This window comes from Odontesthes bonariensis, chromosome 23 (genome assembly GCF_027942865.1).
Source record: "Odontesthes bonariensis isolate fOdoBon6 chromosome 23, fOdoBon6.hap1, whole genome shotgun sequence".
NCBI lineage: Eukaryota > Metazoa > Chordata > Actinopteri > Atheriniformes > Atherinopsidae > Odontesthes > Odontesthes bonariensis.
In genome coordinates, this window is record NC_134528.1 from 13,798,047 (window position 1) to 13,823,065 (window position 25,019).

At 39.9% G+C, this 25,019-nt stretch overlaps 2 protein-coding genes across 17 annotated transcripts in view; both read left to right on the forward strand.

Moving 5' to 3' along the window:
* Positions 1–13,916, forward strand: part of LOC142373533 (disks large homolog 5-like) — a 32,636-nt gene extending 18,720 nt beyond the window's left edge. For both annotated transcript variants that reach the window (XM_075456836.1, XM_075456837.1), the window contains exons 20-33: positions 531–614; positions 701–857; positions 2,279–2,441; positions 2,522–2,655; positions 2,977–3,141; positions 5,867–6,050; positions 6,181–6,329; positions 6,621–6,791; positions 7,035–7,231; positions 7,994–8,137; positions 8,317–8,444; positions 8,934–9,043; positions 10,914–11,023; positions 12,926–13,916. In XM_075456836.1, coding sequence (XP_075312951.1) covers positions 531–614; positions 701–857; positions 2,279–2,441; positions 2,522–2,655; positions 2,977–3,141; positions 5,867–6,050; positions 6,181–6,329; positions 6,621–6,791; positions 7,035–7,231; positions 7,994–8,137; positions 8,317–8,444; positions 8,934–9,043; positions 10,914–11,023; positions 12,926–13,029 — 2,000 coding nt within the window. In that variant the 3' untranslated portion in view covers positions 13,030–13,916. The remainder of the gene's footprint in view (positions 1–530; positions 615–700; positions 858–2,278; positions 2,442–2,521; positions 2,656–2,976; positions 3,142–5,866; positions 6,051–6,180; positions 6,330–6,620; positions 6,792–7,034; positions 7,232–7,993; positions 8,138–8,316; positions 8,445–8,933; positions 9,044–10,913; positions 11,024–12,925) is intronic.
* Positions 13,917–14,635: 719 nt separating this feature from the next.
* LOC142374245 (calcium-activated potassium channel subunit alpha-1a-like) overlaps positions 14,636–25,019 on the forward strand; it is an 89,413-nt gene continuing 79,029 nt past the window's right edge. For all 15 annotated transcript variants that reach the window (XM_075457808.1, XM_075457811.1, XM_075457810.1 and 12 more), the window contains exon 1: positions 14,636–15,531. In XM_075457808.1, coding sequence (XP_075313923.1) covers positions 15,298–15,531 — 234 coding nt within the window. In that variant the 5' untranslated portion in view covers positions 14,636–15,297. The remainder of the gene's footprint in view (positions 15,532–25,019) is intronic.

Below are 25,019 nucleotides of genomic sequence, written 5' to 3' on the forward strand. Positions count from 1 at the left end.
TTTCTTTCATATAGTGATATTTGGCCATGCAAATAATGTGTAGGTTACCCTGTATGATGCACATACCTGACTGTAATCGGTTTTACTTCATATCATACTAGAAAACAACGAGGCACGCTGCACACTTTGAGCTACACTTCTGTCCTTGGTGTTTCTTTTGTATTTGAATGGTGGTCTGATTCCTACAAACTTGGAAATTTAAGTTTTCTGTGTCACAACATGGCAAACTAAAAACAAATACTTTGTTTGCCACCGTATATGTTGTAGTTGATCAGCTTCACCTTAAAGAAAATCTCCCACCAATTTTACAAATCAGAAAGATCCGATTGCATTTGTGAATAAATAAATTATGAGAATTATTTTGTGGGAGTTATACAAAATCAGTTTAATTGCCTACTGATGCTGATTCCGATTTCCTCTGCAATTCCAGTAACCACATGGCCAGATACTCATGAAGTTAAGTGATTTAGAAATGTTTTTTTACATGGCTGAATGGATTCCTGGACAGATATCCGGTTTGTTTTCCTTAGGCTCCCCTGGAACTTTACAGTTTAGGACAGAACGCATTAAAATCCCTCCAACCCGTTACTCTCGCTCTACTGGATCTGACAAAGGTACTGTTCAGTTTGGAAGCTAGATTACCTTTAGTGAATGCTACAGCTGTAAACAACCTGACAATTTGTCTCCTCTGCCATTCTAGGCTCTCTTTCACATTCGGAGTGTAGCAGCCCGACGCCTCCAATGTCCCCTGTCAACCTGGACACATCGTCTTTCTCCAGCAGCCAATCACAGTGCTCCATTTCCACCCAGCCCAGGATATCAGTCAGCCCTGCTGTTGGTGACAGGCGGAGGGATGGGTAAGCCACCCCCCTGTTCGCATCTTTATACCCTCATCGCTCAGCAGAGCGTGACATGTTTTCCACCATTTGTCTGTACTTCTGTCTATTTCATTGTGAGTAAGTGCTTGGAACACGGTAAACAAATCTGTCAGACTTCATCTTGGACTGTTAGACTCTCCATCTATAATTTTTTTTTTCTTGGTCTTCTGTGCTTCTGATCATTATAACCTGAAATCTTCCTCTCCAGTTTTGGTGATCATTTTGTCTCCTTTCCTCTCTCCATCTGCTTCTCAGATGCGTCTTTTACTACGCTTCCTCTGTTAGACGTCCACAGGCAGTAAAGCCCAAGTTCCTCTCTATGAGAAGCTTGAGGTTTGTTCCAGGTTACCTGTAGCACAAACTAGCGGATACTGCATGCACTGTTTGCATGACTTTTAGAGCATTCTCAAGATACTCTTTCTGCATGCTTCAAATATAAATGTTATATTCCTCCCCATTTCACAACACTAATGTAAGAGTTATTTAATTGATTGATAACCGGAATAATTAAATGGATGTGTATCCCTTCATGTCGTCATCAACTCAGATTTTCTTTGATGGTAATTTATTAAAGATTCTGTTAAATTTTGTTTTAATTTCATGACATTGAGTCAGATTTGAAAATGCGCTCTGCACATCCCACACAACTCCTGAATAATATCGTTAAAGCATTTTCAACTAAAGAGTTGGCATCGTATTTCATATTTTAGGAATTATCGGACGTAATTCAAAGTACAGACTATAAAAAACTCTAATTTTGTTATTTTGCATTTTATGAAAAACAATTAGCCCTCTGTTAATGGACCTCAAAAGTAAGCTTGTGGCCCTATTCAAGAAAAATAGCGTAAAAAGTGTTTTACTGTTTCAAACAGTTACATTAAGCCACTACAAAGGCCACAGGGACGAAAGTAATTGAAATTGTCACCGAGAACCCATGGGTCTCTGCCAAGGTTATTGTTGCTGAACATGCCTCTTCTGAATTGTCGTTGGGGCTCTGCATTGTAGCAGCTCTTGAAAGCCAGACGAAGTTCACTTGTAAAAACAAACTGGAACACATAAATACAAAAAAAGACTTAACATTTGCGGACAATGTGGAGGAATCTGTTGTGAATCTGGTCTTGCGTTGCCATTGTGTCCTCCAGCAACACAAAGACCTGAAACAAGTCTTTAAAGTTAATAGACCCCATGACACAGTTTCCCCTGGAGGACTGAATCAAGATTATTTTTTTTTTGCTTTTTTTTTTTTACATGTTTGATGCATTGAAACATGTGTAAGGGTGTAATAAGCTTATATGAAGTGTCATGTGCTGCATCCCACCAAAAGCCTTTTTAGATGGATGTCAAAACATTACATGTAATTAATGTGTTTTTTTTTGTTTGTTTTTTTTTTCACTCCAAAGGCCATACTTGGGGGAGCCACGCAATGTAACGGTACAAAAAGGAGCAGAACCACTGGGCATCTCTATTGTGAGCGGAGAGAATGGCGGAGTATTTGTATCTAAAGTGACAGCAGGCAGTATCGCTCATCAAGCTCGCTTAGAGTACGGAGACCAGCTGCTCGAGGTAAAGAAACCACCACACTTAAGCTACACATCAAGGTTTATCACTTCTTTCTGTGTCTAATGAATCAGTACTGTTTCCAGTTTAATGGAATCAACCTTCGCAACGCCAACGAGCAGCAGGCGCGGCTGGTGATTGGGCAACAGTGTGACACAGTCACCATCCTGGCTCAGTATAATCCTCACATGTTTCAGCTGGGGAATCACTCTCATTCAGGGTAAGAGGGATCGGGGCAGAAAACATGATTCCAACGCCTTTTTAATTTAGGCTGATGTAGGAAAATGAATTGGATGGTCATTCTATATACAATACAGTGTACACAGAAAACGGCACATTATTAGTGCACAAGAAGATGACATACTGCAGCTCATGCATTAAAAATGGTACAGTGGCAGAGGGTTATATTACTGATAATGGATAACAAAGGCCAAAGGTAAATATTTACTTGTTACAGTGAGGGATGAATTGTCTCTTTAAGGTTGATATGTCTTAAATGAATTAATCAGAAAATATTCAACTACACTGTTGTTCTCATTAGCTCTCGAATGGAGTCCATCAGCAACCAGCCGACACCCCAAGACAGCAGAGCTACGACCCCAGATAATCACTCCACTGTGGATTCACTGAGTGAGCAGGACGAGGGCACCATGACACCTCCCTCTAAACAGACCACTCCTGCCAACAGTCCTCACAACTCCTTCAGGTTGTGGTTTATATCTACACACTTTTTTAAAAAATTTTTTCAGTGAGATTCATCAGTTTTGTATCAATAAAGCCTAATTTATTGATACATATATATATATATATATATATATATATATATATATATATAACTAATGTTAGGGATGTATATAGTCATTGGGCCTCATGCAAGAACAGTTCGTACACACAGATTTGTTCTTTAATCGTGCGTACGAGTTATTTAAGAGAATTTGCGCATTCACCATCTTTTCGTATTTTATGTTTTCTTTCAGGTACGAACAGAATTTACGAGTGATCCAGAGCTGTCTTAGGAGTTTCGTAAAATCGTCCGCTGTTATTTGAATCAAGTTTGCTTGACTAATGGATTGTATATTTAATTACTTTGAAGCAAACATAAATAAATATATGCATTATACCCCATAATTATGCTGAAATGAATCTGTTTGACTTAAATTATGCACTAATTGAAGGTTCATTTGAATCTGGATATAAGGTCAATGGGAAGCGTAAGCAGTAGCTGACTTTCTACTTTTGGATGCCTTAGCGCGTCAGACTCTTGGAAGACACCGTGTAGATATCCATGTGGAGACAGACGAAAGGCTGACATTGCGATTTAGAATGCCAAGGACTGTGCTGCTGCAAATATGCAACTTACTAGAGCCACAACTCCAGAGAGAAACACGTCGATCAAACCCAATTCCACCACATTACATTACGGTCATTTTGCAGACGCTTTTAACCAAAGCGACTTACAATAAGTGCGTTCAACATCGGTAGGCAAAAGAACTTCAGGTCACAAGAAATCATAAGTGCATTTCCTTCTAATACCAAACAGCTAAGAGCAAAACTAGTGCTAGAGTAAGTGCGATAACCAACCAGCCTCTCACCAGCACACCAGTCACAGCGGGGTGGGGATGCAAACCCTGGTTCGGGTAGGGGAAGATATAAAAGAGGTAAGAAAAGCAGGAATGGGATTCAAACCCTGGTTCGGGTAGGGGAAGAAATAAAAGAGGTAAGAAAAGCAGGAATGGGATTCAAACCCTGGTTCGGGTAGGGGGTAATGAAAATATAGAGGGTGCCAGTGGTGGAGGAAACAATAAGTGCGTAAGGAACTAGGACGGCGCAGGTGCTGTCCTAAGAGGGCGGAGCAGGGTAGTTTTTCTTGAAGAGGTGGGTTTTCAGCCTGCGGCAAAAGATGGGCAGCGACTCGGCTGTCCTGATATCAGTCGGGAGATCGTTCCACCATCGGGGTGCCAGAACAGAGAAAAGCCGTGACCGTGTCGATCGTGCGCAGGGACCCCTGAGTGACGGGGCAGCCAGGCGCCTGGTGGCCGCAGAGCGACGTGGTCGGGCGGGGGTGTAGGGCTTGACCATAGCCTGGAGGTATGAAGGAGCTGTTCCTTCCACTGTTCTGTAGGCCAGCACCAGAGTCTTAAACTGGATGCGAGCAGCTACAGGGAGCCAGTGTAGAGAGCGGAGAAGGGGAGTGGTGTGGGAGAACTTTGCGAGGTTGAACACCAGACGAGCAGCAGCTTTCTGAACCAGCTCCAGAGGTCTGATGGCAGAAGCCGGGGCGCCAGCAAGGAGGGAGTTGCAGTAGTCCAGGCGGGAGATGACAAGAGCCTGGACACGCCCAGGTCCTCATCACCCTTGGATTTTTGGCCACTGGAACCTTTCAGAGGGAGATTGGAGACAGATCGGGGGTGTCCCAGTCCTCTGTGAGTCGTGCGCTCCCCTTGGTCATCAAAGCTCTCATCAGTTTATCACCCATGGTACATCAAATTCCCATACACCGCTGTCCAACAAGTGCAAATTAAGAGGGACTTTCATGCCGTGGCTGGACTGCCAATCATAATTGGAGCACGAGACACATATACGCATCAAAGCACCCGTGCTGTCGTGGAGCGCACTGAGCTGAAGGCCAGGTGGGTGTGTCTCCATACAGCGGGGGGGCAAACTGCACCAGAGAAGGCATGCCAGATTTGCACAATATTGCCATGAACAAGGGTCTCCACCTGAACCAGCCCAGGCAGACCAGAAGGTGTGGTGCCCGAAGACCCCCCCTCATGGACCGCCCCATCAAAGTGCCATCATGATGAGGCAACAACTGATTGCACGGCTTTAGTTGCAGACATCGAGCGCCTGGCCAAAGCGAGACGTTTTTTTTTTTTTTTTTAAGCCATTTTCATATCAAACCATTTATTTTTTATTTCGGTGACATTACGAACTACAGGTGACATGGTATTAACAGCACTCGTAATTGCTTCCCATTTCCCATTTTTTCACTTTAGCAGGTCCCGTAATTCCACTGCTGACACTGCTAAAAATGACAGATTTTCCTTTTTGGATCTCTGAAAGCAGAACTTCAATCTCAGAGCCCATAAAGTTGTTATTTTTTGCGCCTTGATGCCATTCTCATGACTAACACTCAACACTTCCTGGCACAGGAGCGAGGAAGGACAGCTCCTAATATGGTATAATTTTGGGTGTGGAGTATGCAAATTTACTAACATCGTGCATGTGCCCTTAAATACGCATGGGTGGGATTCATCATTTACGCTTACACTTTTTCCGAAGTTAAAAGCGTTTGTGGAATCTGACGTGGCGTGTTCGTACAAGACATCGTAAAATTTAGAATAAAAATACGAAAATGTTCTTGCATGAGGCCCACTGTGTTGAAGTTAACGTAGAGGAACTGAGAAATTTAAATTCTGGCTTCTCTCCAGGCTTCCAGGCTCAATTATGCACAGGGCTGCAGAACCTCGACTGGTGAGGCTGAAGAGGGTTCATGCAGAGCTGGGTATTCAAATCTGTGGGGGAAACATTTATGGCATCTTTGTGGAGAGTCTGGATGATGACAGCCTGGCTAAAAGTCCTGAAGGCTTGCTTCCTGGAGACCTTATACTGGAGGTATGTAAATGTACAGATGTGCAGTGTTTTTCTACATTGTCTGATTTCCTTTGTTTCCAAAAATGATGAACTGTTCAGTGTTGAAAAGGCGCTCAGTCTGTGTATCACCTGAATAATTGTTTTCATTCAGTACAATGGCATCAGCATGAAGAATAAAACCAAGGAAGACGCTTACCTGGAAATGTTGAAACCAGCTGAAACGATCACATTCAAGGTTCAGAACTGCGTGGACAGCCTTGATGACATCAAAGAGTCTCCTGGAGATGGATTTTTCATAAGGTGCGCCAAGTCTTTATTCAACTAAAAAGGTGGAGGAGAAGTAGATAGGTTTCCAACACCAAAACATGCAAACGTAAGACTATCCTGTAAAAAGAATAAAATTCATATAGTATTTAAACAAGAGGTTTTAGAATGTTTAACAGGCTTGGTGATTTGTGTATGTGCAACCATAATTATAGGATCTTGTTAGCTCGTCGTGATGCTCTGCAAAAAGAATCTGTTTTGTCAATGTTTCCCCAAAACTTAATGGATGCATTTATGTAACATGTGATCTCTTTGATCCTCTCTTAGAGCACTTTATGAGCGGGTGGTAGAAGTAGAGCAGGAACTGGGCTTTAAGAAGGATGACATCCTGTATGTTGAGGACACGCTGCCAAATGGTAATTTTGGCTTCTGGACGGCCTGGCAGCTTGACGAGAATGCGCAGAAGCTAGAAAAGGGTCAGATTCCAAGTAAATACATGTAAGTCCAGCCTATAATTTATTTTTCTTTTACTAAGATTGTTATTGGTTGGAATGGTAATTACAAAGCTCAGTCACATGATTTCCAGTAATCTCTTATGTCTATTCATATAGACTTCATGAATATAAATTGAAACACTTAAACATTCTTCAAGTTTGAATGTTTATCATCAAGCTTAAATGTAAATTAGTAGGAGTGTGATTCTATTTTAGTTCATGTGAATTTGCTGATATTTCTTCATAGGATGGACCAGGAGTTCTACAGAAGACATGGCATGGCAGATATGAAAGATGAAAACGGCACCAGCAAGACTCTGTCTGCTGCTGCTCGAAGGTCATTCTTCCGTCGGCGGTTGAAGCACAAACGTAGCGGATCTAAAGACGGGAAGGATCTAATGGCTCTGGATGCCATAAGCACAGATTCACTGCCTATTACTGAGGGTGAGAGATCCTCTATTGAGGCAGCAGCGTCACAAACGCATAAAACCTGGTCCTGCAATGACCAACGTGACAATTTAACATCATTTGTCAAAGTTATGGGTATGGAGCAAGTCAAAAGGGTCTAGGCGGGTTACTTTGGACCTCCAGACTTTTTCAGAGTTATCGTCTCAAGCAGCTTTGCCTGGGTAACACAAGTGACTTCATTTACCTGTTCACATATCCAGCAGAGCCTCCAAGAGCTGTAAACACACTTATGTACAAAAGGCTTGAGTTCCACAGTTTCCTGCTTTGAAAATGCATACCGTTAGTAATAAAAGATAAGGAAAATGGTCATATGTGTGTTGTTAAAGAGCAAAAATACTCATCTTAACTAAAATGTAATTTTGCTGTGTGTTGAAAATATTCTACCTAGTTACAGCATTCCTATTACCTTGAAAGAAAGAAATGCTATATTGCTATTTTGCAGATTATTAGATGCATTTGGTGGGGAGAAGAGTTAAATGTATGTTTGACTTTTTGTTTAAAACGTGAACTTAATGGAGAATGCAGATGTACTTTCTACTCTCGTAACACCAAATTATTTGTCACCAGAGGTGTCGGGTATCTCATTTGTGGTTAAGAATCAGGGTGCTGCTATAGATGGCATCCTAGCTCCACAGAATTCTTTCCGGGAATGACGGATTCATAACTGGTTATTAACCGCAGCTGTTTCTCTGTCTTGTGTATTTGGAAGTAAATTGCATTTCTGTATTTCCTGCTCAGATGGAGTGAGCCTGATGTACCAGCGGGTTCAGAAGGTGGACTGCTCGTCCCCCAGACCAGTGCTGATTTTGGGACCTTTAGTCGAGGCCAGTAAGGACATGCTGGTGAAGGAGGCTCCTGCCAAGTTCTGCCGCTGTCTGCCTGGTGAGCCAGTACACACACGAGCCTGTAGCCTCTCGTGAGCCCGTCAGGTTTATGTTGCCTCACGAGAGAGATTTCACTAAAGCTAATCAATTGGGAGCACCAAGATCATACCAGAATGAGAAGTTAACTGGACATAAATGAATCTTTAAGTTGTACATTTTCTTTACTCTTTACTGTAGAAATCATGAAGGCATCTCAGCAGGCAATAGAGCGAGGAGTTAAGGATTGTGTGTTCATTGACTACAAGCGGAGAAGCGGCCATTTTGACGTGACAACTGTTGCATCAATAAAAGAGATCACTGAGAAGGTAAATCAATATCAATATGCGTTGTACTTCATGCCATCTTTTGACCTGAATGTCAATAACAATTGTCTTTTAATTGCTTAAATTGTGTAGCATATTGTGTGTTAACGGCCATACCCTTTTATGTATATTTAAAGGACAATTCAACAGAAAATCATTATTTAGGTCAAGCATTTTAATTTGTAATGTAAATAAACTTGGTGGTAATTTGGTATGTGTTCCAAAAGACCTTTTTTAGCATCTTGCATTTCAGGATGTGTCCAAATTCAGTCTGTTTGAACTACTCTGCCTTCATATCTCACAGCCAGTTGGCAAGAGTTTAAATGTTTGAGCCTGAGTTCATTAAAACAAAATGTAGCTTTTAGTATGATTTATTTTTAATGTTCAATGTAATATTTTTTTCCTAAGTAAAATAACTTGTCTTAAGCAACTTTTTGCTTTGAACCATCCCCCATTTCTCATGCAGTTCTTTGCTGTCATGCTCTCCTTTAGGACTGTCACTGTTTACTTGACATTGCTCCTCACGCCATTGAACGTCTTCACAGTGTTCACATCTACCCAATCGTCATATTCATTCGCTACAAAAATGCCAAGCAGATAAAGTGAGTAATCCCATGCCTCGTAGATATTAGTTTGACATTTTTTGTTTGTTTGTTTTCTTGCCCGAAGACATGTCAAGACTTGTCAGTTTTCTGTTTTGTCGTTGTTGCTGCTGTTTACCCACCTTTTATTTGACTGATCGGAACTATATACTGCATCTAATGGATAAATCCTTCTATTTTTGTATTTGAATACTTAGACATTAGTTTTTAATGAAGAACATTTTGATGAAGAAGACGTAGTCCTCGGTTTATGACCGTTCCCCATCCAGTAAACATTACTCTAGATTATTCTCTCAATCTTTCTTCGTCTTAAGACAGACAGGAAATGAACATCTTGGGAAATCTTGCAGCATTTATAATTCTGTTCACTATGCATATCCAATTGAACCTGATTGATGAATCTGATTTGATCAAGCATCATTAGTTCAGAAACCACAGCCAGCTCTCTTCCACCACCTGCTGGGGATTTTATCAGCCTATGGCGGTATCTGAAAGATGCCTCTGCTCTTTAATTTGTAATTGCATGGGAAGATTTAATCGGCTGAACCCTCGGCATGGTATTTTTAAACACAAGCGCATAAGTAAACACACAAATGAGGACACGCTCACGTCTAGCGGGAACAGGCTTTTCCCGTCCACACGCACATAAACGCCCACAAATCCACAAAACGGTGCAGCAGGCAAACATGGCAGAGACTGAGTCCTGCTAAGCCTTCACTGTCATTAGCTGAGAGCCAGCTGTCCTGGGATGGGAGAGGGGGGGCTCTCAGAGCTTGTGGCTCCACTTCATGGCGTGGGTGGGCAAAACTCTCACAGCAGCATGGCCCCACCTGCAGCAGCATCCATGAACACACCTCCCAGTGCCGGCCCGCTGCAGTAGCTGCCAGAAGCTCAAGGCTTTCTCGTATGTTTTGATCCTCTGGGTCGCATCAGCAGAGCACGCTGACTTCATACGGAGTTTCGGGGAGATGAGTGTGATTCACGCTTGGGTCACATGTTCCCTGTGGAACACGGAGACAGGAAGTCGCATGTCGACTTTTCAGACTGTGCTGATATAAAGTGAATTGATAGTTCAGAAGTATTTAAATGGTTAGGTTTCACTGCAGCTATGCTGTTGGACTCGGTGGAAAAGGGACGTCTTGCTGCATTACCTATTTTGAAATTTGAATTTAATTTTATGTGGTTGTTCCAGTTCCTTGTAGGTGATATTGAAACTTATAAAAAGGTTTTTAATGAATGTATTGGGACTTCGAATAAATGTTCTAACATGCATAATGTGACCTTATACTAATACTCATGTTTATTTCACTGACTTTGGGATAAAAGTTCTCCCTGCCTTGTTATTCGTGATTTTAAAAACTTCCAGAAGATTTAGTTTTTATTTACTTTATGACGTGCACTGTATCTTTGTTGTGATAAACACTGTGGCAATCCAAGATCAGTAAAGCATGTGCTCCAGATACTGTAATTTCCAATAGTACAGAACAGTTAAAATAGCATTTTCTGACTAACTAATATTGATCCAGTAATACAAATATGATATCTGATGTTGTTGTTTCAGGTTACATTGTTACAGTGTGCCCTTTTCTTTTCTTTTTTTCTTTGGTACACTCTTGTATAGTTACGGTCACAGCATGTTGCCACTTCCATACACTTTCATTTTGATAACAATTCACTTGGGGAAAACAAAAGAGGCTGCAGTTGAGTCGGGGTGCTTAAACATGCATATTTAGAACAAACAAATAATGGATGGTTAACAGAGCATCTTCAGTGTGTTTATCTACTTTAAGCGGTTCCTCCAAGTAGATTACAATACACAAAGTGCAGTTTTTAAGCAATATGTGTAACATTACTCATGTTGTGTCCTCAGAGAGCAGAAGGACCCTTTGTATCTGCGGGATAAACTCTCACAGAAACATTCCAAGGAACAGTTTGAGGCAGGACAGAAGATAGAGCAGGACTACAGCCGCTTCTTCACAGGTTGGTTGAAATTACATATTTTCACTTATGTACTTGGGCTAGTTTTGAGCTAACGAATATCACACTGTAAAGTCTGTGAATGAACATTTGTCTCATCACCTCAAGCCTATCGATGAAGTAGCTCACCAAAGCTGCTCTCACAAACTATGTCTCGTGATAAATGTCTCTGTCTCTTGTTTGATGTGTTTGGTTAAACCCGATTTCCCACTGTTTTTCTTTATGTAGTCTGGAAGTTATCTGAGGTTTGTGGAGCACATTGTCTGTTTTCTCTCAGATCAGAGTTAAAGTATCTGGGGCAGCAGACAGTGTTGCTCAAATTGTCCAACTGATGAATGACCATATAAAAGGAGGCGACTTATGGGAATGAACAAGTGGAGTGATGAGAACTTTAGGCTTGTAGTGTCTGGTTGTTGTGGAGCTGAGGGCATACCTGTGCTATAAACACCTATTTCCAGAAAATGAAATGAAAGCTTATATGATTTTTGTTAATTTGTTTTAACCTTTTATTTAACTTGCACAAAAACAAAAATGATTTTGTGTCTTCATTTATCAACTTTTTTTTGTATTTAGAAAATGAAAACTCAAATGAAAATTTGATGCCAAGAACACTGAAAAAGTTGAGACCGATGTTATTACCATTGTGTTACACCATTGCTCCTTATAATTGCACCTTTTTTTTTTTAACTTGGGAACTGAGGCTACTAATCCATGGTCTTACCTGTCTGATTCTCCTCCTCATGATACTCGATACACTTTCAATAGAAGTTGGATGTAGAGTGCAGGCGGTCCAGTCAAGCACACACTCTGTGTTCATTCAAAGATGTTGCCCTTATGGTGGCATTCCTCTACAAAATTCCAGTGCTTTCCTTTGCCTTAATGTTACCTTCCCACATGCGTAACTCATCCATACCACAGAGACTAATACAACCCCATACCATCGCAGATGCTGACTTTTGCACCTCTAACTGATAACAACCTGGATGATCTTCCTCATCTTTGGTCTGTTGAACCAGATATCATTTTTTTCCCCCAGAAGCAGCTGAAATTTGGACTCATTTGATCAGAGTATGTGTCCACCATCTCAGATGAGCTTGAGTCCAGAGAACTCTGGTGTTTCAGGTTGCATTTCTGGATGTAGACTCTCAGGTGTCATCACATGTAATCATGGCGGTATGATGGTTTCTCATGCGGTGGCGTCTGAGAGCTTGAAAAGTCACGCACATCAAACCGTAGTTTCCAGCAAAGGCCTTTACGCATTGAGATCTCTGCCTGAATTTATTTTTACAACATAGCGCTTTGTAGATGTTGAAAGACCAAAGTTCTTTCCAATCTTGCTGTGAGAAATATTTGTGCCACCGTTTGGCACACAGCTGTGAGCTACGACCCATTTTTGCTTAGAAAGAAACTTTTGGTGGGTGCTCCTTTTTACACCCAGTCCTGACACCCACACCTATCACCACTAATCTGCTGATTGTGGAATCTTCCAGAAGGCTGTTACTTTTATATCCCAGGAACTTTATTATTATTTTTTTTGCCTCTATCCCAACTGTGTTGCTGCACCATATTACCATATTCTAGATTTGTTTCTATTCTCTAAATACAACTAAGGTGGTCAGTGAAGATGCTGAAAATCACTTCCTTTGTGCTTCTGTCTGTTATTGGTCACATGTGGTACTGATCTGTTTAGGGAATTCTAATTGGTTGTAGCTCATAATGAAAAGTTTAGAAGCTGGTATAAATTTGTTGCAAATTTCTGACATTTTACTGACAAATTTTTATAGTAATTGGGCAAAAGAAAGATGGTGTCATAAATAATAGTGTTGCAGCCCTGTTTATTTGGACAAAACTTCTGGCTTAACTCTCCCCATGTAAATACCACCCCCCCTCTCTCCTTTATTGCAGGCGTTGTCCAAGGAGGGAGCGTCTCCTACATTTGCACTCAGATCACGACCATCGTGGAGCAGGAACAGAATAAAGTCCTGTGGATTCCAGATGGAGCACCATAGAACGTCTCACCACATGACACTCGCACACATGCTTTCTATTACTGATGGTATACACAATAAATCGGTACACAGTAGATGCCTTGGTTAACGTCCGATACGGTTTCACTTGCAGCAATATCAGCACTGATGATGATCATACAATATTCCCACTACATTAGTGATGTACTGTACCATATATAGATTTGTTTACACTAGTATTTGATACTTGAATATTCTACTCTCCATCGTATCTAGAAGCACTCCTTTAATCCCTCTTTGTCTCATGAATATGTCGGACCACAGCAAGTCTGCACTAGTGCAAACAGAATACCTTGAATATTCTTGAAATGAAGATAGAATGGACCCTTCCTGCTCTATTTATATGCATTTTCCTGCCAATTAATTTATCTAATCAAGTGAAAACTATTGCATATGAACATTTTGTTATACGAATGTAGTTGTTAGATGATAGGAAGGATATTTTCCAGTTAATGTTCTTATTTATATATGGGAAAATGGACTTCCTTCACATTATGTCGCCGTCTTTATTTTGTTGTCCGACGGCATGTTTTTCATTTCAGTTCTCAAACAAAATATTGTGCCAAGCTAAGCTTACTTGTCCTTCTCGGATATGTTAACATCATAACTTTCAATATAAATCGAGCAGTAGGGTTACATGTTTCACCAGCTTGACCCTGCTTGCGGTTCACTCTGACTGCCAGCGTAGCTCCACATTGTCAAATGAATCTTAAAGAAGGGATGTTTTTGTTTCTGGTTCATGGTTGGCTGTTATTTAAACGCATCCTCTTGAATACCTCTTGAGACACGCTGACACATTTCATCAGTTCTGCTCCAAATGAAGGTTAAGATTTCTCCATAATATTAAAAAAAAAGTACAGTTAAATGGATCACAAGTTGTTTGTGTTTTCTTTTAAAATATAGTTATTATTATTTTTTTTTACCATAAGTCGAACTCTAATAAAACACCAGTTGGACTTGTGCTTCAACGATCAATGCGCCATTCGTCCAGCAGGGGGAGGAATTTACCGCTACTGGTGAGGAAGATGCTGTATTGTCGCTTTACCACATTATTGTAGCTGTCCATTTTGTATAGAAACCAGTATTCACTGACCTATTAAAACATGTTGTCTCGGTATTTTTAATCCAAAGATCACACGTGAGGCTTTTACTGTTTCACTGTGAGAGGTGTAACATGTCGTCTGAATGTTGGGTTCACTTTCAGGGGAAGGTTTTTCTTTAATGCTTCGACGCTTGGCAAAATAACACGGACCTAAGAAAAATATCTTATTTTCCTCTGCTGCGACCTTTTTAAAAAAAAAAAAAAAACAATGTTTCTGTGTGCAGTTTAAATCTTACCGTTTTCTTTCTAATATAGCTTTTAGGACGCGGGTGTGCGTTAAAGGCAGTTGGCCACATAGTTGTAGAAAGACCAGGGTTGGAAATGGATAATTACTTCAGAACATGTAGGCATCTCCAGAAGTTTCAGAAGGGGGTGACTGTACCCACAAAGTTAGTCATAAAACATTGATAAAGCGTCCCCTATAAATAACCAGAAGCATTTACGTCTGCTGTTGATGGCTCCTCCCCCGCTACCTGTAAATCTGCGATGCCATCCAACAAATGGATATGACAAGCGGCCGCTGGAGCCGGAGAGCGACAATAATAAGCAGGAAACGAGCATTTTTATCTTAAAAACGTTATTTCTTTATAGGACGTTTAATTTTGATTTGCGAGCTTTAATGTGAGGAGCGTATTCAACAGTGCGCGGCGCGAAGCGGACCCTCTGAAAGCTGCGCCGTCAAACAAGGTGGAGGAGTGAGTGAGTCCATCGACTGGCGAGGACGAAACGTCTCTTTGGCGTAATCATTTTAATAATAATACGAGTTTTATCCGCCGGGACTGCAAGAACAATCACTCCTTTTGATGGGGTTGCACAAAATGTAATTTTTACGTGCACATCCAACGGATGACGCGCGATTCCTAACGCGAACGCGCATCGTGAGGCGCACGACCGATAGCTTGATTATTAAAAATAAGTTGGGCTTTTTTTTTTTTTTTTCCTCTCTCTCGCGTGCATGCGTTCGAGCCAACTTTCCTGTCCTTTCCTGTAGTGAAGCCATATGAGCCGGTGAGGAGCGAAAGGTGGATGACCAAACATGCGTGAGCCGCTGGGGCATCAGGGGGCGCTGGCTGAAGCTCCCCAAAGCGCCTGAATCCCGGCTCAGTTGATTGTTTGCTTGAGGTCTGGCAGTTGACCAGAAGTCGATAATGCCGAAAAACCGGGAGAAATTCAACCCGGACCCGTCAGTCCACATATCCAAGATGAGTGTGATCATCCCGTTCTCTCCCGATGTGCCCTGTGACAACATTACCCAGCGGATGTGGTGGGCTTTCCTCGCCTCCTCCATGGTCACTTTCTTTGGGGGTCTTTTCATAATCCTCCTGTGGAGAACTCTGAAATATCTGTGGACGGTGTGCTGCCACTGTAAAGCCAAGAAGAAGGTACGTCTTTTGAAGCACAGCTGCTCAGTGAAATACATCACGGGGCATTTTTGTTTGACAGCCAGTGCGTGACAACAGCGTGCCCAGCCAGGTTGATTTAGGAAATGAGCTTGTAATTAAATCAGTGCTAAGGCCTCGGCTGTAGAGAACACAGTGCATGACTCTGAATAATGAACTCTGCTATTCTTGGCTTAATGTGACACGCAGTAAAGGTGCGATGGAGCTAGAACAATTTTGCTCTTGAGCCAGGGTAAGGTAGGGTTGTCAGACCTTGATCTGTGAAATGACCCAAACATGTTACAATGATTACGCACCTAACCGTTTACACTTTAAGATGTTAAAAAAGAAAAAAAAAAGGGGGGGAATCTCTAATGAGAAAAAAAAAAAAAAAAAAAAAACCTGGCCAAGTAAAGCAGAAACCAGATTTTTGACTTTGCTGACTCTATAAAACCCATTTCTACCCATTTGTTTTTCAACAATTTTGTTGTGCATTTTCTTTTGCTTTCTGGCTTCCTTAATCAACCTGCATGTTTCGCTCCAACAACCTTCCCATTGAGTTGGTAGGCTACTTGGTCCAAATATTAGACACAGCTCACTGGTCTTATGCTACACTCTGAGTTGAGGTACCTACTTGAAGGAAGCTTGTAGTCCTTTCAATTGTTTCCACTCTTTGTTTGGCTCTCTTTGCCAAAACAATTACGGTAATTTCATTTAATTTTTTAGGTATCTTTTAAAAGGCAACTGAATCAACATCCTCCAAGACTGGTGATTACATCATTTCTGGCAATGGTTATATTTGTGTCCTTACTTTTACAAAAAATAAATGGCCCTTGTGTGTGAAGTCTCCAGAGTAATGGATCATTTCTGGCAAGCTGTTTTGCTGCTGCTTAATTGCTTAGTTGTATGAATAGTTTGTGTAGTAAAGTAAAAGCCCATCTTAATGTCGTTTCATGCGCAAATTATGAGAAACTTGTGTCAGAAAAGCGTGAGACTAAATGTCAACTGAGATTGTATTTTTTTTTTCTTGGCCTAATTTCTTAAATTTGACATTCTCATCGACATAGACTGAGGTCAGTATTATCTTCTGTCTGACACATGAAGCCGGACAGCTGCTGCATTGTTACCTTTCTCTCGCATCGGAGGATCTCTTTACGTCAGTGTGGAGTTGAAACTAAATCTAAAGTTCCTACCCTTTCGCTAATGCTGAAGGATGTATATTAACAGGCTCGTTAAGGTCCTGGAGATGCAGTTCTTTGTCTGAGAAATGAACACAAAATGCAGGAGAAGTGACAAACCCTGCTGGCTGGTGCTGGCCCTTTTAGTATCATTTCTGTGCCTTCAAACTGGTTATAAATAGAAATTCAGCAAGCGATTCCTTTCATCAGTGATTAGTCTGCTCGTCATATTTAGGTAAAAACTTAAGGGAGCAGAGCAGTCAGTTCTGTGTTTCTGTTCTGATTCTGCCAAATGGAGCTAGTGAGCTCCACCAACCTGTTGTGCCACTCTGTGGGAGTCGGCCAGAGACGAGTTGTCCTTTCACTTCCAATCTCCCCCTCCCTGCCTTCCGCTCCCCTGGCATTCATTTCATACCTTTTGTCTTGTCTCCTTCTCATCCTCTTATTGCTCATCCAAGAACCAACCATCCTCCAAAGAGGCAGAGATGCAGTGTCAGGTGCATACAGTATGTGCCATATGAATCAGTGTTTTTGTTGCTAAGCAACAAGCAAGCTGAGGATTTCATTATAAGAGTAAACCTCTCAGTAATGCAGTTGTCTGGGCTGTGAGATGTGGCAGGTTGTGTTGGAGCCCCCCCCCCCCCCCCCCCCCCCCCCAGTCTGTGCATGTCATTAGCAGCCCAAACATGGAGCTTTCAGTGAATTGTTCAAAGATGTGAGTTGATAATCGGTTTCCTCCTTTTCTGGTTTTCATCTGGTTTTCCCGTGTGGGGCGTTTGCTGCTCACCGGGTCCAGTTTTGCTCTGTTCTGACAGCTCTTATGTCACTGAAACTGAGTCTCTACCTCTGAGACTCTGTGTTCTCAGTCTAATGGTAATCGATAAAACTCGTTATTTGAGGGACTCTGATAAATGTCTGCTATTATGAGACCAGGAGGAAGAAAGAAATTGCATCCAGTGTAAATGGCACCATATTCTCAATGGGAGGACGAGGAGCAGTGGCAGCTTGTCAGTCATGTTGCGCGCTCAGTGTGCGAGTTTCATTGAAGGATTGCCTTTCTTTTTTCACTCATTGTTGGAGCTGCTGGAGGTTTGAGGGCCCACAACAAAGGCCCTACGTGCAAAACTAAATCAGTCGTTGCTGCAGAGAGGTCTCTTAATGGCCACGGATTTTATCACAGCCAAGAAACGATAGTGTGGGACAGTCAGTCCACCACACTGATCTTAAATCAAGATGGGTTGTGAGGAAATTAGCTACAAAGGTTCATGCTCCCCACAAGTTGAATTATTAAAACTTTGCATGACTTCTCCTTCAACACCACAGTGAGGCTTAGATCTTTGGTTTAAAGTAATTTATCTGAACAACTATTAAATGGATTTCTATGACATTAGTTATAAGCAATTAAGCCTCTCAAAGTATAGATTTACAAGATTGTTGATACCCTTATGTTTAATAAGGTACTATCACCAAGTTGGCATTTAAATTTGATTAATGTCAGGCTACAGTGAGATGATGTGAATGCTCTTCTTCAGATAGTGAAACGTCTCTCTTGTGCGGGCCTCTTACGGTTAACCATGTATGGGTTGGCAAGTAAATGTGATGTGCTTGATATTGATCATATGTTTTCCATTGTACATAATATTTTCTATAGTTGGCTTTAGTTATAGTTATTTAAGATGACTAGTTTCTTACATTATTGGAGATGTCTTTCCTCATTACACACAAATGAATCCATCTAAGTTAAGCTCTTGTAATGTTTGAGGTTTCTCGTGTTGTAAACATAATGATAGTTTTTTCCAAAAGCAAAAATATTCACCCATCAGGTGCTTTTCTTATTTTTTGTATTGCATCATTTAATTCTGATGGACTTTATTGGGAATATTTTTGTAAAAAGAATAATTGAATAAAAGAATAGATGGATGGATAGTTAAAGAAAAAAAAATGGTGCATGTGTATGTATCCACACCTTTGCTGCAAAGCCCCTGAAGAGGAGCCTGATATATATGTTCTTTGGACCATTATAAGTTGTATACGCCACAAATCTGGGCTTTACAGAAGACTGGCCAGAAAAAAAGCCATATGGAAGTTTTTCTGTGCCATCAGAGTTTGAAAACGAATTTCTAATATTGAATTTTTACAGCATTAAAATCAACAGTGTAAAAAAATAAATCAATTTCTAAAAACAAAAATCAGTGTAAAAAAAAAAATTCAACATTCAAAGTCTGATTTTGATGCTGTAAAAATTCAATATTAGAAATTTGTATTTAAACTCTGATGGCACAGAAAAACTTCCATAAAGCCACTTCTTACAAAAAAGACAACCAAAATGTATGTTGGAGAATCCCGTTACATATGGAAGAAGGTTCCCTGGGCAGATGAGAATAAAATTGAACTTTTTGGCTATCAGATAAAAATGTTATTTCCCCCACACAATGAAGCATGATGGTTGCACTGTATGTTGTGTACATAAACATGCACCCTACTTTTGATGTAATAGCTATTAATTTGTTAAAACCACAATGGTGTTTGCACTTTAAACATCACTACAATGCTGTAATCAGTTGAAATGCCCCTTTGGATCACTTGCACAGTGAGCATGTGTGCCTCTTGTTCACGTTTACCATATTTTTTTGTGGCATAAAACACATCAGTATTTTGGCACTGCATTCATTTTGCCATGCTGTTGTTAGTATTTTGTTATTAACTATACAGATTTAAAACATTTTCAGTCATCTGTCCAAATGAGAGTGGGTTGTTTTTGTAGGTTAAATAACCTATTGCATGATTTAAAAAAAAAAAAACTGTTTTTAAGGTATTTTGAAGAGTTCGTCATGAATGTCCAGTTTGCCATGTGCACCTTCTGGTGGTGACTCAGTGTTCTTAGATGTGTCAGTAGCATGGGGTGGGGTGTGTTTGCAAAGTCGTGATTGGAGAGTCTAGATGCAGAGTTGCTCTTGTGCTGCTTTAAGTGCTATCTGAAATATTGTAATTATGAGACGAGAGCTCGTGATTTGGTGCGAGTTAGAGTTCATCTGACATACAAGTAGGCTTGAATGCAACACACAAACATCAGCGTTGCACATGAAGGCAACATAATTGAATGTATAAATCCTGTGTCCTTTGACAGAACTCTCTGCTCCACAGTTTGTCACTCCTCTTTGGAAAGAGAGGAAATATTTTCCCTGTTATGTTTATTAGATTGTCCGTGTAATGAGTGAAACGATTATTAGCAACATATATATTGCATAATTCAAGCCGCATGCTGCAACTTGGCTGTGATCGCTCCATCTGGGATCCAACAGGTCTCTGATTACCGCAAATATTCAACATTTCATCTACACCGTAGTCTGCTGCTTTAAGAGATGCACTTGATGGGTTTTACTCTTTTACATATACATATAGGAGCAAGATTTTCCTCAATGTTTATTTGAAAAAGAAAAATATCTAATTTTTACATTTTTTAATTTTTTAGGTTTTTCCAGCTGCATTTCAGTGTCTTATAGCTGCATAAACTGTAATTTATGATAAGTAATATGCAACAACAGTCCAAATTCATCAAATTCATCCTAATTCCACGCAACAGCTGTCTGTGGAGTCAGTTTCTCTCACTGCTTGTTTATGCATTCACATCAATATTCATCATTTGTTAAACTCTGTGGCATTGTTTGGAAGAACTTGGATATTTGCCTTGATGTGACGCATTGGACATTAGTTAGAAGCTTCAGATATTTTGGGAAGTTTTACCTCCTCCGAGATGGTCTTAGTTCATTATTAATTGATTTATATTAATATATATTTAAATAATTGATACACTTTTGGTGAAATAGTGGCTGGAGCTGCATGTTGTATTCAACTTTAATGTGCTTGCCCTTTGAGAAATGAGCCTGAGAATAGGCTCACAGCCTTGATCGATGACCTCTGGTGTCTGTAGGACTTGATTTAGTTGAGATGGTGAAAACCTAAATTTGGAGACGCAGACAACTGATCAAAGTGACTCAGAGGAGCAGGCCTGTAATGACTGCATGTACTTTTCTGGTGCCTGGCGTTATAAAAAATGCATCTCATACATCTTAATTTCATATAAATGAAGTTCTGGAGAAGATTGATTTACCGTCTTGATGTGTAGTTAGCTCAGTTAGATTAAAGATACAACTCTTTCATTTAGAAAAGAGTCTAAAGAATTTCACAAGATTTATAAATCTGAACCATTAATGTATGCTTTTCTTACAAATATTTATATATATATATATATATATATATATATATATATAAATCTCAGTCCTGCACAAACCTGATTTCCTCTCCCATTTTTAGTCATGAATTGAAGAGAACACTCCCCTAACTTATTTGCATATCGAGACATGATCTGTGTTTATTTAACCTTTATTTATACAAGTAATCTCATTTAAACACAGTCTCAAGCTCAAGAGAGGCCTGTTTCAAACATATAATTTTACAAATCAGTTACAAATGAATATTCATCAATGCAGCACATACAGTCAAAACCACAAGAAAGTATTGAAACAGGAACAAGTTTTCAATTTCTCTATTTTCCTTAAAATAAGTTTAAAGTTACGTAATACTGTATTATCAAACGAGACTGCTTCATAAGAACTGCCTTTTTGGGAACTGCTCTGTCTGTGTGACATGTAGGAAGATAAATATGTTGGCAGCAAACCAAGGATGGATTTGTAAATGAAATTATACCAATGGAAAAGTCTTCGTATCAATAATGATGGCCAGTTAACCACAGAGCACAAAGTGCAACTGTGAGTAAGGGGTTTACCGCCTGTTATGAGCCTTAGTGCTCCATGATGAATAATGTCCAACATCTGTAGAGAGCTGCTAGAGGCGTTCACCATAATCAATAAGAGGTACAAAGGTGGCAGAAACAAGTTGTCTCTTGGCATTGAATGAAAAATAAGTTTTATTCCAACAGAAAAAACTGTTTGTTTCAATTTCCTTAAAATATGTTTATATGGGCCTCAAAGGAGATTGTCATCAATTAGGATGCCTACATATTTATAAGAACAACAAAGTTGATACGTGAGTGAGCTCTGTGGAACTGTTTTAAAATGGCATACCTTTTGTTTAGTCGGCATTAAGTAAGAGAGAAGTGTCGAATGCCGACTACGGATGATCAAAGAGCAGGGCAACAGGGTTCACATGACAAAGAATCACGTCAATGGCATAGATGTTACAATGCATCAGTGATAGTCTGGTCCATATTGTTACCATAGATCATAGAGAGCAGGTCCTAAAACTGAACCTCGGGGCACATCTTTGGTGACATGTAGATAATTGTATAACTAATAAACATTCACACTGTGATCTCAGTTCTGTATCACTAACAAATACTGCTAAATTGAAAAGGAACCACTATCATCTGTAATCGTGCAAGTTGAGAGTAAACGACCCTCGGATGACAAAGAAGTGTTCTGGTCATTAACCAGCTAGCGAAACACGCATGTGGTCACGCATCACATTAGGAGTACCATCAACTCTCGTTTTATCTGCAGGGCATGGAACACACTTTGTAGAGATCATCAGATGGAGACAATCTTATGCAAGAAAGTTAGATATTTATGTAATCTTTCATAATATTCTGTTTTAAAGTCTCATTATTGAGCTCTTCCATAACGCACGACACAAGGCCGAGGCCATTTATAACCACCACTAAATAAGAGTGTTTTGTAAGAACTTTCTATGAGAAACTGAAATGGGAAAACTGCCATCCTCTGCAATCTCTCTCTGTTAAATGATGTGTTTTGTTTCATAGTAAATTATGTGGCCTCCTTTTCGTTTCCACCTTATCTTAATGTTACGTTGCTTGAAAGTGTCTGAATAATGCACGAGGTGCGCACGTTGTCAGTGCGCTTTCTTTCTATATAAATGCCAGTTTAAGAGCAGGAAGAGGCGAATACGTAGTTTTTGTGTACATACCGTTTATGCATCTGGCCCCAGGTGTACTCTTGACAGTTGTAACACTATAAATGTCAAAACATCCAGCGCTTCAGTGTCGCTCTGAAGGCATCTTCCGGTATGTGACCTTAAAATGAAATCTGCCATCACACCCTTTCAAAGAATAATTGGACCGTGAGTCACAAATGATTAATCTTTGAACCCTGCTTTTAGTGGCTTTGGAAGTATCATGGTTAATGTGTTTTTAGCGTATATTTTTAAACTTTGTCATTAAAGAGCTCAGGAAAAACAGCGTGATGCCAATTAAGACTACCTAATGGCTACGACTTCCCTGAGCACAGCCTGTGTCACCTAATTCATTAAAACGGGAAAAGTGCAGCGCCACATAAATGTATCAGCTCAAGTTTTCCGTCAAGTTCTGTTAGTCATGGATTTAGAACACTGTTGTCAATAAATCATAGCATTATTTCAAAGTGTTTTGGAAAGAAAACGGAGTTTAAGTAGTATTTTCTGTGAGATGTACAAAGTAAGATTAGTGAGCTTGTAGCGTTAATATATCAGTGAAAAATGTACAGGGCTTCCAAGATTTCAACAAGAAGCAGGCCAATAATGTTCTTATTGTTTATGCAATCACACTTCTTTAAAGGGTGTGTTTCTGCCTCTTGTGAGATGCACATGTACAGAATAACACTTGCACATGTGCCAGCCCTTCCCATTTGACTACCCTGCCTAGATATACAAAACCTAGATGCTTCTTTGACTGTTGATGTACAAGCTGTCGCCAAAACCAACTGTAAGATGCTCAATTTGCATTTGATTTTCCATTAAATCTAGCTTGCTATAAACATGAGAAATTGGACTGTAGCCCTCTTCCTTAGAAGACTGCCCCCCTCCCCCCACCCAATATCAAAAAATAAATAAAAAATGGATATGCTCACACACGCTGTTAACCACTATCATCATTCAAATAATGTGTCACACTGGTGATGGTGACAGTGCTAAAGCTGAATTGTGGTGCTAGCAATGTAGTTTTGACGTCAAACACTAAACAAGCGACATGTTGCCTTATACCAACATGAAAGTGAGAAAGCGTTGTTGGAACATGTCGTGTTGATGCCATCAAGACAACTAGCAAAAATGACAGCGACAGTGGTGTTGTAAAAATATTTAAAATCGCTAACCTGATCATTTTTTAAACCTAACAAAGTAATATTCATGCATAAACCCAACCAAACCCAAATTGACCAAACTATTTGTGTGTTATTGACTAAATGAAACCCTGTAGTAGAGATCAGTTGTCATATCTGGTGGTCAAACTTTGAACCCGTGATTGAAAGCACTGAGTGTGATGATGCCATCCACCTCCTTCTCTCCTCCTTAAGAGAACGTATTTCATTATGTTGATGGGAGAACTTTGTTGTTGAAGTGCAGGTTTAAGACCCCATTCGTGGAATTCCCAAAACGTACTGTAGCTTGAAGCTGTCTTTGAACTTCATACGGAAATGTCATTGTGACTTATTAAGAAGTAGTTTCTCTTTCTAAGTTAAAGTATACAAAATCAGTGAAATGCCCATTTTTTTTTTTTTTTTTTTTTTTTTTACAAGGATGGTATTTCTAGTACAGATCATCCTTTGGAAATTTTACAAATAGGTGTTTTAGTGAAATAAACGGATATATTTACTTTCTATCATTTCTATTTCTATTTACTATTTAATTTCTACCATGAATAAGAAATTAGAACATTCCCAAAATGACTTTATTTTATATTATCAGTAGTGCCGTTTTTTTTTTTTTTTTCAAAATTGTTTTTCATTTTTCATAGATAGTGAAAATATTTTTTGCTATTATTTTAATTTGTGTCAGTACATATTAGGGGGTGTTAAGGGTACGGATGTAACAATTGCCACTTTTTATTTCTGTGGCCAGAATGCGGATGATGCAGTCTTACATTAGCCTTTCTGAGCCTTCATTTAATGCGTATGTCCAAGAGTTATTCAGGTAACCAAGAAGATGCGTTACTGCTGCCAGTTTACCACCATGAGACTTGACACCTAAAAGCTATGTTTCAAACCATAAATACAGCTGCTGCTGTAATACAAAGGGCTGCTGACTGACAAGTCAAATGTAATTTTTGTCTGATCCACTCACCCTGATCTCTTTAAGGGGATTTAAAAGTGAGATTTGACTTCATTTCCCCCGGGGCCCTGCTTCAAAGCCATTCTGATGAGATTGTTTTTCAAAATATGTGACGTATTCTCTGAAAGTTTCTGTGGTTCGGTTCACAGAGTAAAATGACTGTCAATGTTTATCTATTTCATAATAACAAAATGCACTGCAGTCTGCAATTCACAAATATGTAATGGAGAGATTTTCTACCTGTTGCTTAACATC